Genomic DNA, 14,429 nt, shown 5'->3' with positions numbered 1-14,429 from the left:
TGTAGGCCTGTGAATCAGAACTCCTGTAGACCTATTTTCTTTCAGCTGAATCTGGGAAAAGGAAGCTCTACTCTCAGGTATGTAGGCACTCTTTGCTTCTGACTTTCAGCTCTTGTAGCAGGCAGAAACCCAAATGGTACTGCCCCTGATTGCTCTTAGGTCCTTGTGCCCAGGGGGCACAGATGCCACTAGGCGATTTCCTTTTGGGCTGGGAATGTGGGCAGAGAGTAGTTTCCTCTGAGTTCTCAGGAGTGTCCGTACTTCTGAGGGTTGAGCTCTCTCCCCCACGGAAATTGGGTCGTATCTAAAAATTTTTACGTGAACATGTACACATATGTTAGTTATTCTTTATGTGTAAGCTATGTTTTCTAACATTTCCCTTTATCATTAATTAAAGACAATTTATAGTTTTTTATATGCCTTCACAATAGGGACATGAGGAAAGTTAGCAGGTTGTAGCATTCTGTGCTAGGCTCTGCCCACCTGGGTAAGAATTCTGATAAAGATTTTGGTTGTTTCTTTTGATTTAGGCTTCTCCTCTTATTTGAGCAAATGTTTTTGAAGTTTTCAGTAGATCTTTGGTTGTATTAAAATTATGGTGATGTTGTCATCTGTTCAACTAATATTCTAAACTCTCGGCTCTATCTCTACTCTGTCTTTATGGGCTGGGTAATGTCTGCAGCAAGTTACTATTCAGACATCCATAACTATGAAGCAGGCACTTGTTAAGTATTGATAGATTTAAGGAATAAAACGTCCTCATGTCTGTTATCAGGTTAGCTATTGTAGTGATAAGTAGAAAAGAATAGAATAGTAGGCAATCAGTCTTGGTGATAATAAAGGATAGCATCAGATTGTTATGTGGAAGTAGAAGAAGGGAGCATAAGTTGGGATAGAAAAGGAGAGAAACATGGTGGATACATGGGGGCTTGTATTAATGACAAACTGAAAAGATGTTTTAGATATCACAAAGCAAGTCCATCTCTAAGCTTTGGGTATATAATAGTGAGGAAAATGAGCATGGGAAAAAGAAACAAAAGAAAGAGACAGAGAGATATAGAGACAGAGAGAGAGAGAGAGAGAGAGAGAGAGAGACAGAGACAGAGAGAGACAGAGAGAGGAGAGAGAGAGAGAGACCCAAGCTAGGACAAGAATGAGATTAAGAGAGGGAAACAGGAAAGAGGTAAACAGTATAAGACAGTGTAGGCCAACTTTGCTGACCTAATGTACTCTATAAATAAGAAGCAGCTGCTGCTTGGAGCAGAGCTGGACAGAATTGTAAGATAATCAAATGGCTGGCTTGAATGTTGTTTTCTTCTGGGCAGCTCTGTTGCATTGTTTTGATTTCCTGGTCTGGGAAATGCTCTGAGCTTGTTGTTAATGGCCCTACTCCTCTTATACAGTGGATCCTCAGTTCCTTTATATGTGATTAGTATTGTGAGTGTTTGTTAGGATGTGGAAAACACTGGAAAAAGTGGTGCTAATGAGAGTGGTGTTGATGAAAAAGGCAGAATAATGTTACATGGTTTATTTAATAAAGCATCCCTCATGTTACACATCTTTTCAGAGGACTTGGGACATCTAAGAGCAATGACAGGACATCCATGCGACTACAGAAACAAGCATAAGTACTCCTGTTTACTATGAAATTTTTCACAAACTGATTAGGTTGCTTTTCAAGATCATAAATTTCTATAAAAGATAACTAGTAGGTTTATAGAAATACACATAATAGATTGTTAGCAAAAGTGTCACCCTATTAAGATCTTAGAATTGACAAACTGTATTAAATAAGAATAAAGATCCATTAGTACTGATTTTGTTACAACACAAACACAAGTATTTGTAGCCAAGTAATAGAGAGAGATGTGCAGAATATCTTTAAACCACATACATATATACATTAGTAGTAACAGGATCACCTGCTTCTGTGTACTCTTTCAAATAATGCCTGGCTGATGGAGCCTATCTCGTGTTATAGGCTATAGATGTTGTCTCTTGACTTTTACAATTAGGCACCTTTGGGATTAACTTGAATCAATGAAGAAAACGTAGTTCTATCTCTGTTCATCACCTGGTGAGCCATGTAAATACCATTTGCTACTTTCCTTCCGTATTAACAAACAGTTGTGCCTATTCAGACTCTGGAAATTAAGTAGTTTACATTTTGAGTCCATATCATTTAAATCAGTGGTATATTATTTTCTGAGTCCCCTTAGCTAAGACATAATATTGGACTTTATTTTCATGTCCTATTATAAAAAGATAGCCATGTAAAGTTAGTTCAAGGTTCCTTAGAAAATAGTTTCCCGCACATAAAGAATAATCTAAAATTCTGTTACTTTTGTTTTTCAGGTATGGCAATGAAACTCATCTTGTTATTGTTTCTTGCTGCTACTCTTACTGTCTTTGTTCCTGTTGTGACTCTCAGAGTATGTAAAGATCATATGTTACATACCTAATTTTAGTTTAAGAATACCCAAGAACCCTTTGATGGGATGTAGAGGTAGGAGAAGGGTGTATCAATTATTCACATACTTCATCTAATGATGCAGATAAACATGTCCTATTCTGTTTTAGAAAAAGAATCATTTGTTTATTTTATGTTTTCGAGTACACTGTTGGTGTCTTCAGACATACCAGATGAGGGCATTGGATCCCTTTACAGATGGTTGTGAGCCATGTGATTCGTGGGAATTGAACTCAGGACCTTTGGAAGAGCGTTCATTGCTCTTAACCACTAACCCATCTCTCTACCCCCAATAAGTCCTATTAATACAGCAGAAGCAAGGGCACAACAAAAGAATAGAAGGCCTAAGTGAACTGTCAAGTTTAGAGGACTAGAATCGAACAAGAAAATATCCTGAGTGAGGTAATCCAATCACAGAAAAACACACTTGGTATGCACTTATTGATAAGTGGATATTATCCCAAAAGTCTGAATACCCAAGATGCAAACCACAGACCACAGGAAGCTGAAGAAGAAGGATGACCAAAATGCAGATGCTGCCACTCCTTCTTAAGAGGAAAAAAATATCTATAGGAAGGGATATGGAGGCAAAGTTTAGAGTAGAGACTGAAGGAATGGCCATTCAGAGCCTGCCCGACATGTGGCCCATATATATACAGCCACCAAAACTAGATAAGATTGATGAAGCTAAAAAGTGCATGCTGAAAGGGACCGGATATAGATCTCTCCTGAGAGACACATTCAGAGCATGTCCAATAGAGAAGCGAATGCCAGCAGCAAACCACTGAACTGAGAACAGGGCCCTTTTTGGGGGGAATTAGAGGAAGAATTGAGAGAGCTGAAGGGGCTTGTAATCCCTTAAGAACAACAATTTCAACCAACCAGAGCTTCTAGGGACTAAAAGACTAGTGAAAGAGTTTACATGGACTGACCCAGGGCTCCAACTGCATATGTAGCAGAGAATAGCCTTGTTGGAACATCGGTGGAAGGGGGAGTCCTTGGTCCTTCCAAAGTTGAACCCCCAGTGGAAGGGAATGTCGGCGGGGGCAGTAAGGGGGTGGATGGGGGGAATAAGAAAAAAATAAAGTGCATGGAGTGCTTGGATTTTAATTTTAAAAAAGTAGAGAACTGGAATTGATGATGCTTAAAATTCCACTTTTATTTTAATGCATTGGGCCCCAGTCTATGTCATTTTTATAAACACGAAAGAAAGGAAGAAAGAAAGAAAGAAAGAAAGGAAGGAAGAAAGAAAGAAAGAAAAAAAAGAAAGGAAGAAAGGAAGAAAAAAGAAAGAAAGAAAGAAAGAAAGAAAGAAAGGAAGGAAGAAAGAAAAAAGAAAGAAAGAAAAGAAGGAAGGAAAGAAAAGAAGGAAGGAAAGAAAGAAGGCTAGCAAAGAATGCAATAAAGGGGAGGAGGGATGGAGGGAGGATGAGAAATAATAAAAGCATAGGCAAGAATTTCTTTACAATTTATCCATGTGTTTTCATAACTAAATCAAAGAAAAATAGACAAATACTGTTATTGCTACTTTTCCTCCCACATAACCATATCTTCAAATGAGGTATATTCTTTTTGATTTTAAGAATATTATAAATTGGGCTGGAGAGAATGTGTACTTTTTCTTAAAGCGGAGTCACACATTTGAAGCTGAAATCTGAGTTTGAATTTTCTTTATGCTTTCTAGTATACCCGCTTGTTTTTAAAAATCCATGGAGTTTTTAAATCTAAGCAATAAAAAGAGATATAAACCTGGAGCATGAAAAGACCACTTAATCATGTGCTCAAAATACACTCTTAATTTTGGTTCTTACATAAATGTGCACATAAACAAACACACACACACACACACACACACTTTGACAAGGACTCAAGTGTGCATTGTTCATTTGTCAATTACACAGGCATTGCTTTTAGCAGCTGTGCAGAGAATGAGCTAAGGCAGAGAGTTGTTCAGTGAACAAGAGACACCAAGCCATGGCCTCTGTGTTTCCCATTGTCCAATAACAAGAACTTCTACTTGACTATAAGTATGAATTTGAAAAAAAATTGTATACTCTTTTCAACACAAAATGTAGAAAAACTTGTAAATCAATAATTCCTGAATACTGACCATTATTGTTTGTTCACTGTAAGTTCTAATTTCACATTGCCTATACATCTACATGCAATAGACTTCATGTGACAAGAGCCACTTCAAAGAAGTGATATTAATTAATAATTTTCTGGTAGCATCTCAAACTGGATAGAGCTCTCTATAATCAACTGATCACGGAATCACAAACTGAACCACAGGAAGAAATTGTTGATACACACAATGCCTTCAGGAGAAACGTGTCCCCGCCAGCCAGGAACATGCTGAAAATGGTAAGTTTAAACATATCATCAGTGGAGATGCATGGGGCACTGGGGGCATTTCCTACATCGTTACTTAGTCCTATGTACTGTTACTATGCCAATTGTTCGGTCATTGCAACAAATCTATGACATAGCAGCAGAAGAACCTGAGTCTAAGAGGATGTGAGTAACTCTCCCATGTACATGACAGAGCAGTTCAGATATGTGACAAGGATTTGAGAATCAGGATGTTCGAATTCATAGCTAAAAAATTAGACAGACATTAAACACTAGTATTGAATTTCATTGAATTCCATAGAAATCTAGAGACCCAGCGTGGCAGTGCAAAACCTGATGGCTACTATCACAAGACAAATTTAGGGACCTTGGTCATCATCCTTGGGCACAAGAGAGCCAAGAGTGATGGAGTTCAGATAATAATGCAGGCCCTAGAGCAAGAGTTTTCAACCTATGGTTTTTAGTCACTTTGGAGGGCCACATAGCATGTTTGTATTATAGTTTACAACATTAAAAAATTACAGCTATGAAGTAGAAACAGAGTAAATTTATGGTTAGTGGTCACCACTATAGGAGGAACTTTACTAAAGAGTCACAGCATTAGGGAGGTTAGGAAATACTGCCCTAGAGGGGGATCCTAAATGACAGTACTCTCTTGTGAACAATGGAGAGGAAGCAACAAGAGAAAAAAACATGTAATTTCTGAAAAATTATCTCTGGACCACTTTAAAAAGTAATAGTATTATTTGATAAACTATCTTAAAAGGGTTAGTTGCCGTAGGAATCCATGTTTGTGCTACTCTTAATAAATGTTCTTGAGCCAACCATAGTGGTTCATATCCAGAATCCCAGTATTCAGATAGACTACCAGGCTGAGGCTAAGGATAAGGGTATGTACAAATCTAAACTAGGCGGTTGGTGAGCTCCTGAAGAAATATTCTTATAATTAGTAAAAGTAATTTAGTTTATTTAATTTTGCACTACAGCTGTCTCCATTTCAAGGAGTCTCAAGAATATAATCTGTTTTATGCTAAATCCTTCATTCAAGGGAAGATCGCCAGGGACTCTGATCTTAATTATATTAAAGATAATTTCCATCTCCTTTCTGCCAGATGAACAAACAACTATTTCTAGGATTGCCTCTCTATTGCGAAGTCCTATTGTATACAGAAAGTAATTTTGGCGTTTTATATTTCCTCAGCTGGACACACACACACACATGAAAGAGTAATCTTTCTTAACTTGAAAAATGGAAAAAAAATTTGTTTTGTAGGGGCTGGGGATTTAGCTCAGTGGTAGAGCGCTTGCCTAGGAAGCACAAGGCCCTGGGTTCGGTCCCCAGCTCCGAAAAAAGAACCACAAAAAAAAAAAAAAAAAAAAAAAAAAAAAAAAAAAAAAAAAAAAAAAAAAGAATAGTCTTACAGCCAGAATACAGCAAATTCAGAGGCGAATGCCAGCAGCAAACCACTGAACTGAGAATAGGTCCCCCGTTGAAGGAATCAGAGAAAGAACTGGAAGAGCTTGAAGGGGCTCGAGACCCCAAAAGTACAACAATGTCAAGCAACCAGAGCTTCCAGGGACTAAGCCACTACCTAAAGACTATACATGGACTGACCCTGGACTCTGACCTCATAGGTAGCAATGAATATCCTAGTAAGAGCACCAGTGGAAGGGGAAGCCCTGGGTCCTGCTAAGACTGAACCCCCAGTGAACTAGACTATGGGGGGAGGGCGGCAATGGGGGGAGGGTTGGGAGGGGAACACCCATAAGGAAGGGGAGGGGGGAGGGGGATGTTTGCCCGGAAACCGGGAAAGGGAATAACACTTGAAATGTATATAAGAAATACTCAAGTTAATAAAAAAAAAAAAAAAAAAAAATGTGTTTTGTATGCTGTCAGCTAGAAGAGTAATTCTGCGAGAGAGCCACTAGATGGCAGCATAGACACAGTAATTATCTTCTTAGCGTCCATGCTGAGAAAAATTGACTTTTTCTCTAGAGCGATGGCAATAATTCTAATGCTGCTTTCTATATTGTTATTAAGTCCAGTGAACTTAGTGTGTTCTAAAGATTTGATTCAAACACCAAGCTCAAAACACAGAAGCAGTGGAAAATGAGTCCAAAAGGAATTGTAATTGTTCTTACATCCTTAGAGAATTTATACAAAAGTATGTGAGTAAAGCAAGTAAATTCTATAATTGTGGCTGACAGTGTAGCACGTAGCAGACTATGGGGATGCTGGTTTCAGGAGTGTCAGGATGTCACCACTACTCCCATGTAGGCATTTCTGAGTGGTTTAAAAACAATGCTTAAACTGAGCCCATACTACACTAATTCTGCCTACATGAAGAGTTCAGAATACTCTCAATTAACTGATTCAAATTCTCTGTTGTGTGACACTTAAAAGCTTTAAAACTCTGGTTCTCAGCTGGAGAGATGGCTTCGTAGAAAAGAGCACTGGTTGCTCTTCCACAGAACCCATGTTCAATTTCCAACGCCCACAGGGCAGTTCACAACTAACCGTCTGTAACTCCTTTTCCAGGTGATCTGACACAACCACACAGACACACCCGTAGGCAAACCACCAATGACATTAAAAAATAAAATTAAAAAAAAAACATTGTCACACGCAGGAAAATATTGCTCAGGGGCAGTTCTCTCTTTTCAGGTTAGTTGGTATCAAGTTGACAAAAACTAGCCAGCATTGAGGAAGAATAACTGACAAGTTATTGGGTTACCTTTCTGATTTTGATCTGTTTTCATGAAACTCTTTACTTAAATTCTGAGAAACAAGCTATGGTCTGAAAGTTATGACGTAATTTTAAATTGTAACATCACAGGAAACTGAGATGAATTACACACTTGTCTTCTTTTTGTTCCTACTAGAATACTTAAGGAAAATGTCACCATGTAAAAGTTCTGTTTCCACTAGAAAAGATGTGACAAGTCCACTTTCTTTTCTTTTCTTTTCTTTTCTTTTCTTTTCTTTTTTTTTTTTTTACAAAAAGCAAGAATCTTAGGTAAAGAAAGCCAATTTCATTGTGTTTCTTGGTATCTTAGGTAGAGAAAGCCAATTTCACTGTGTTTCTGGGTATCTTAGGTAAAGGAAGTCAATTTCATTGTGTTTCTGGGTATCTTATGTAGAGAAAGCCAATTTTATTCTTTTCTTGCATCATAGAGTTGGAGTTCAGCTGCTGCAGAAAATGCTAGAATTCTGGCGAGGTACTGCGACAAGTCAGACAGTGACTCACTTGAAAGGAGACTACCAAGTATGTTTGGGTCTGTAGGACTCAACTTGTATTAAATAGCTTTCCCAACACTGGAATAAAATGCTTGCAGGGGAGTGTGGGGGGAGATCACTTTAAAAGGTGGAGTTTTGTTTTTATTTCATGGCTTCAGAAAGTACAGTCCATGGCTTTTCAGCTTGAGTGATTTGGGACAGAACTGAGGCCACATGAGATGATGGAGGGTAGAGTAAAGAAGGCTGTTCCCCGCTATTAGAAAAGAAACTGGATAGAGAGAAAAAAAATAATAGGAAGAAAGTACACTGTTGACATGGATCTTCAAAGATCGAACTCTGTCACATGGACTCCATTTCTCAAAGCACCTACAACCCACTCAGCTACATCATCTATTGAACACGTTTCAACAGGTGAGAGCTTGTGGGACAGTTTAGATAAAACTGAATTTTAAATAAGTAAAGATATTAATGAATAGATTACATCTCAAAAAAAAAAAAACATTCACGCAAGCAACTGGACAATAGTAAGCTAACAGATTTAATCTACAATAACCTTCAACTATCCTTGATGGTAGATTGTACCTTGATACACATTGCTTTTAATTTTTAAAGTTTGGATATTCTTAATTTTGGAGTTTAAGCTCTCATCCATGGGAGGAAGCAATCATGACAAGCAGCATTAAAGCATTGATTACATCTGGATAGCTGGGAAGTTTCCATCCAATGCTATCTTAGTTGTCCACAATTTCAGAGTGGGGATTTCCTTAGTTTTGGAGCACAGAGACATGAGGAACTGTGGAACTACCCAGATAAACAATTTTGAGTTCTCAAAGACAGGCTCAGTTTTGTCATATAAACTGAATAACTACTACCCAATAATTAATGCATCATATGGAATTTCACAACATTTTAAGGAATGCTTTCTTCCAAACTAACTTTAAAAATTACACATAGAACTTTATGCCTACAGATTATTGGTACTCTTATGATATGGTGTTCAACAATGGGGCTGTCTTTATATTCTAGAGAAAGACAGATTATTCTTCAATACCATATCTACCTGAAGCATGTATGATAAATGTGTCTAATGTCTTTAAGAATGTGTTCCCTCTTTGTAACTGCTTTTATCTCTAGAGCTTGTTCACTTACAGCTACCACAGCTCATACAGACTTTTACCATCATTTTAGACCTGTTAGGAGACAGGTTGAGAGATGTGAAGGCTTGAAGGGGCTCGAGACCCCATATGTACAACAATGCCAAGCAACCAGAGCTTCCAGGGACTAAGCCACTACCTAAAGACTATACCTAAAGACTGACCCTGGACTCTGACCTCATAGGTAGCAATGAATATCCTAGTAAGATCACCAGTGGAAGGGGAAGCCCTGGGTCCTGCTAAGACTGAACCCCCAGTGAACTAGACTATGGGGGGAGGGCGGCAATGGGGGGAGGGTTGGGAGGGGAACACCCATAAGGAAGGGGAGGGGGGAGGGGGATGTTTGCCCAGAAACCGGGAAAGGGAATAATACTCGAAATGTATATAAGAAATACTCAAGTTAATAAAAAAAATAAATAAAGCTTTCTCATCATCTGTCTCACCAGACTTGACACACCATACTCATTGAGCAAAACAGATAGACAACCGAGTTTATTTTCTGTTTTAAAACAATGCCTAGGTGATCCTTAAAACATTTTTGAAGAGGAGAACATCTGTGTTCTACTTTATAAAAATATTATACAGCCATCTTTCCTCATTTCAGATACATTTTGTGGAGAAAATATGCATATGGAAAACTATCCCTCTTCCTGGTCAAATGTAATTGAAATCTGGTACAATGAGTCGAAATACTTCAAATACGGAGAATGGCCATCCACAGATGATGACATTGAAACTTATCACTACACCCAGGTAATCTGTATCCTTCCAGATACACACATGACTGGACACATGTGTAGTTAAAAAATAAGTACCGGTTTTCTTCTCAGAAGTAAGGAAAATGGCCCATGAAGTCCTACCCATCTAGTTCCTGAATTGTGACCAGGACAATGATAACACCGCTTGTCTTGACAAGGCCAACCGGGGAAATTTTACCTGATCCCGCCTTTTAGTTGAAGTACAGGGGCCAATGACTGCTCAGCTAAAGACAGTGTCAGCATTGGACATATGAGAAAGCAAATAGTAAAGAAACTCAGTAGGTTGAATATACAATGTATATGTACATATATATACATATATATGTGTATATATATATATACATACATATAATGATTAAAGAAGTAACAAGAAGCTCATGGGAGGAGTTTGAAGTGGGAGAGGCAAAATGATATAGATACACATGTATGATGTTCTCAGTAAAAGATATTTTGTTTGTATTTTTCTGATTAAATGAAGATAAAAGACAAGCAATAAAATTACAAATGGCTAACACACCTGCTGAAGTCTTTATATAGGTTCTGGAGTTCTATACTCTGGTCCCCAGTGGAAAAGGCAAATATTTCGTCACTTCCCCACCCCACTTAGCTTCTTTATTAGCATATATTAATTGTATAAAATAATGTTTGTTATGAGAGTTCTTACATGCATGTTATACTCACTTCTTTTATTTTCTATTTATTTTCCCTGTCCTATCTCCACATTCATCATCCTAATGGTCCCTTTATCACCATGTCTCCTTTTGACACATGGACTTCATATGTGAGAGAAAATCTGATCCTTCCTTGATTAAGGAGGTTATCCATATTCACTCAATAAAAAGATCCTAGCTCTATATATTTTCCTGCAAATGGCATAATTTATTGTTCTTAGTGTTTAAAAAAACTCTCTTTTTATTCTTTCTAACAAATTCATCAAGTAACAGCTACCTAGGCTGGCTTGTCTATTGTGAATGGTACTATGGTAAAGACAAGAGTGCCTATCTCCAAACTGACCTCCTCAGAAGATGCACAGTTTATATTCCTACCAGCCACCATTGAAGAATCCTTCTCTCCCCACATCATTGCAAACATCTCTCCTCTTATTCTTCCAGAGGGCAATCATTCTGAGAACAGTGACATAGGATTTTACTGAAACATTGATTAAATTTTTCTAACGGTTCTAAATAAGTTGAACATTTATCATTTATCTATTGGACATGCATATTTCTTTCAAAAAACAACCAATTGATGGTTAAAATGTTCAAAACCTGACACTGTCTGGGAATGGTATTAGTTTCAAACCACATCAGATCTACTTTAATTATTTTTAGTTAGTGTTCTGCAAGTCTCACCTTGAAATGTTTAAGATTCCTTGCTAGGGATTCTAAGTAGTTGCTATTGTGCTTCTTAAACAGAACAATTTTCTTAATTTATTTTTTTCTTATTCATTCAGCCTTAGTGTTATAGAAAGTGAGAGAGTGGTTAATAGGAATAGAGAAGGTGTTCACAACAGAAACAAAGTGATGATATTACCCAGTGTAAATTTACAATTATTTTAAATGCCAGAATCAATCGGTGAAGGAAAATAGACAAGGGATTGACTTAATTTGATTAACAGGTTGAATGATCATTTGCCTGCCACACAGAGTCCAAGTTAATTTTAAAGAAAAAAAACTTAAATCTCTAAATTTGAAGTAACAAAATATATACTAGAAGAAAGAAGATTTGAATATTTAAAATGTAAAACATTAGAAACAGTGATTGTTCATAAAGCACAAGACTCAAAAGCATTCATTCATGAGTCTCATAACTTACATGAAGTAAATTTTAGGGAAGATTGAGGTTAAACGTTTCTAAAGATATAACTCAAAATAACCAGTCATGAATGCATGCACGGAATTGTTAAATAAACATCAGCACATCATATTTTCTTTCAAGGCCAATAGCACAGAACATGAATGGTGTGTACAAAGAGTCCAAGATGCCTTCAGACTTAACACTTTAATCCGGTGATTTATGATGTCAATGGATTAGAAGGAAACCTGAGAGAGAAAGACAGTAAATCCAGGATGATGTAGCCTCCATCTTATAACCCATTCATAAAAAGTCAACCTCATCCTGTTTCCCTATCATAATGGCTTTTGGCTCTTTCAGTCTTGTGCAGCAATTTACCCCATGAACTTTTTATTTATCAAAAAGAAGCACTATACTAAAAAGTTATAAAAATGACTGCTCCCATTTGCCAAATATTCTAGAAAATGTATAAAAATTGTATACATGTAAGAAACATCAATTAACAAAAAGAAGGGCCATGAATGAGAAAAATATTCTCATTATTTGTAGAATATAGGGATGATTAGTATTAATTTTTCACATTATTTGTACTTCTTCTTGGATTAGGAACTGAATGAATAAATGGAAGAATTACACTCACTACTTTTAAGACTAATATATAGTGTGAATATAATACAATAGATATTCTAATGCATTTTATTGCATTTTTTCCTAAGTATATGTTCTATATCATTCAGAGGTTAACAAAATTTTATAAGACATATTTAGGAGAAAGAATAAGCAGAGAAACTTGCTGTCATTGAGTTGCATCACACAAAGCTTGCATAGTGGGTGGAGCCTCAGATTTGGTGAAAGCATATTCTTATTTTCAATAGATACTTAAGTGCTGCATGGTGTGCAGGGAGACAGACACCTAGGAAAGTTGTGAACAGAAAATAATACTTTACAAAATCAGCCAGAGAAAACTACTATGATGGAAAGAATAAGGAGGAGCGAGAGGAGGAAGAGGAGGAGAAAGGGAGAAAGAGGGAGAGAGAGGGGGAGGGGGAGGGGAGGGGGAGGAGAAGAACAAAAACAAGAACAGAGGAGAAGGAAGGAGGGGGAGGGGAGGGGAGGGGCAAGGGGAGGAAGAGAAGAAGAAGATATCTGGTTAAAGATTTCAGTGTTGGCTGATGGAAATTCCAGTCTCCTACTCAGGTTGCAGAAGATAATGGGTTCCATTGCATCATCCTTATTTCCTTCTCCACCTTTTTTTTTTTTTTTAACTTTTTTTTTTTTATTAACTTGAGTATTTCTTATATACATTTCGAGTGTTATTCCCTTTCCCGGTTTCCGGGCAAACATCCCCCTCCCCCCTCCCCTTCCTTATGGGTGTTCCCCTCCCAACCCTCCCCCCATTGCCGCCCTCCCCCCATAGACTAGTTCACTGTGGGTTCAGTCTTAGCAGGACCCAGGGCTTCCCCTTCCACTAGTGCTCTTACTAGGATATTCATTGCTACCTATGGGGTCAGAGTCCAGGGTCAGTCCATGTATAGTCTTTAGGTAGTGGCTTAGTCCCTGGAAGCTCTGGTTGCTTGGCATTGTTGTACTTTTGGGGTCTCGAGCCCCTTCAAGCTCTTCCAGTTCTTTCTCTGATTCCTTCAATAGGGGACCTATTCTCAGTTCAGTGGTTTGCTGCTGGCATTCGCCTCTATATTTGCTGTATTCTGGCTGTGTCTCTCAGGAGCGATCGACATCCGGCTCCTGTCGGTCTGCACTTCTTTGCTTCATCCATCTTGTCTAATTGGGTGGCTGTATATGTATGGGCCACATGTGGGGCAGGCTCTGAATGGGTGTTCCTTCAGTCTCTGTTTTAATCTTTGCCTCTCCCTTCCCTGCCAAGGGTATTCTTTTTCCTCATTTAAAGAAGGAGTGAAGCATTCACATTTTGATCATCCGTCTTGAGTTTCGTTTGTTCTAGGGATCTAGGGTAATTCAAGCATTTGGGCTAATAGCCACTTATCAATGAGTGCATACCATGTATGTCTTTCTGTGATTGGGTTAGCTCACTCAGGATGATATTTTCCAGTTCCAACCATTTGCCTACGAATTTCATAAACTCGTTGTTTTTGATAGCTGAGTAATATTCCATTGTGTAGATGTACCACATTTTCTGTATCCATTCCTCTGTTGAAGGGCATCTGGGTTCTTTCCATTTTCTGGCTATTATAAATAAGGCTGCGATGAACATAGTGGAGCACGTGTCTCTTTTATATGTTGAGGCATCTTTTGGGTATATGCCCAAGAGAGGTATAGCTGGATCCTCAGGCAGTTCAATGTCCAATTTTCTGAGGAACCTCCAGACTGATTTCCAGAATGGTTTTACCAGTCTGCAATCCCACCAACAATGGAGGAGTGTTCCTCTTTCTCCACATCCTCGCCAGCATCTGCTGTCACCTGAGTTTTTGATCTTAGCCAATCGCACTGGTGTGAGGTGAAATCTCAGGGTTGTTTTGATTTGCATTTCCCTTATGACTAAAGATGTTGAACATTTCTTTAGGTGTTTCTCAGCCATTCGGCATTCCTCAGCTGTGAATTCTTTGTTTAGCTCTGAACCCCATTTTTTAATAGGGTTATTTGTTTCCCTGCGGTCTAACTTCTTGAGTTCTTTGTATATTTTGGAT

General features: G+C 38.0%; 1 protein-coding gene across 1 annotated transcript in view; it reads left to right on the top strand.

Annotated features, from left to right (window-relative positions):
- Crisp1 (cysteine-rich secretory protein 1) overlaps positions 1–14,429 on the top strand; it is a 39,923-nt gene that overhangs the window by 13,923 nt on the left and 11,571 nt on the right. Inside the window, 4 exon segments of the mRNA NM_001039393.3 lie at positions 2,356–2,432; positions 4,700–4,834; positions 7,998–8,088; positions 9,819–9,967. Of these exon segments, the coding sequence (NP_001034482.2) occupies positions 2,358–2,432; positions 4,700–4,834; positions 7,998–8,088; positions 9,819–9,967 (450 nt within the window). The 5' untranslated portion in view covers positions 2,356–2,357.

The sequence above is a fragment of the Rattus norvegicus genome, chromosome 9, assembly GCF_021556685.1.
Source record: "Rattus norvegicus strain SHRSP/BbbUtx chromosome 9, alternate assembly SHRSP_T2T, whole genome shotgun sequence".
NCBI lineage: Eukaryota > Metazoa > Chordata > Mammalia > Rodentia > Muridae > Rattus > Rattus norvegicus.
Note: the sequence above shows the minus strand (reverse complement) of the source record. Positions and strands in the feature narration are given on the sequence as shown.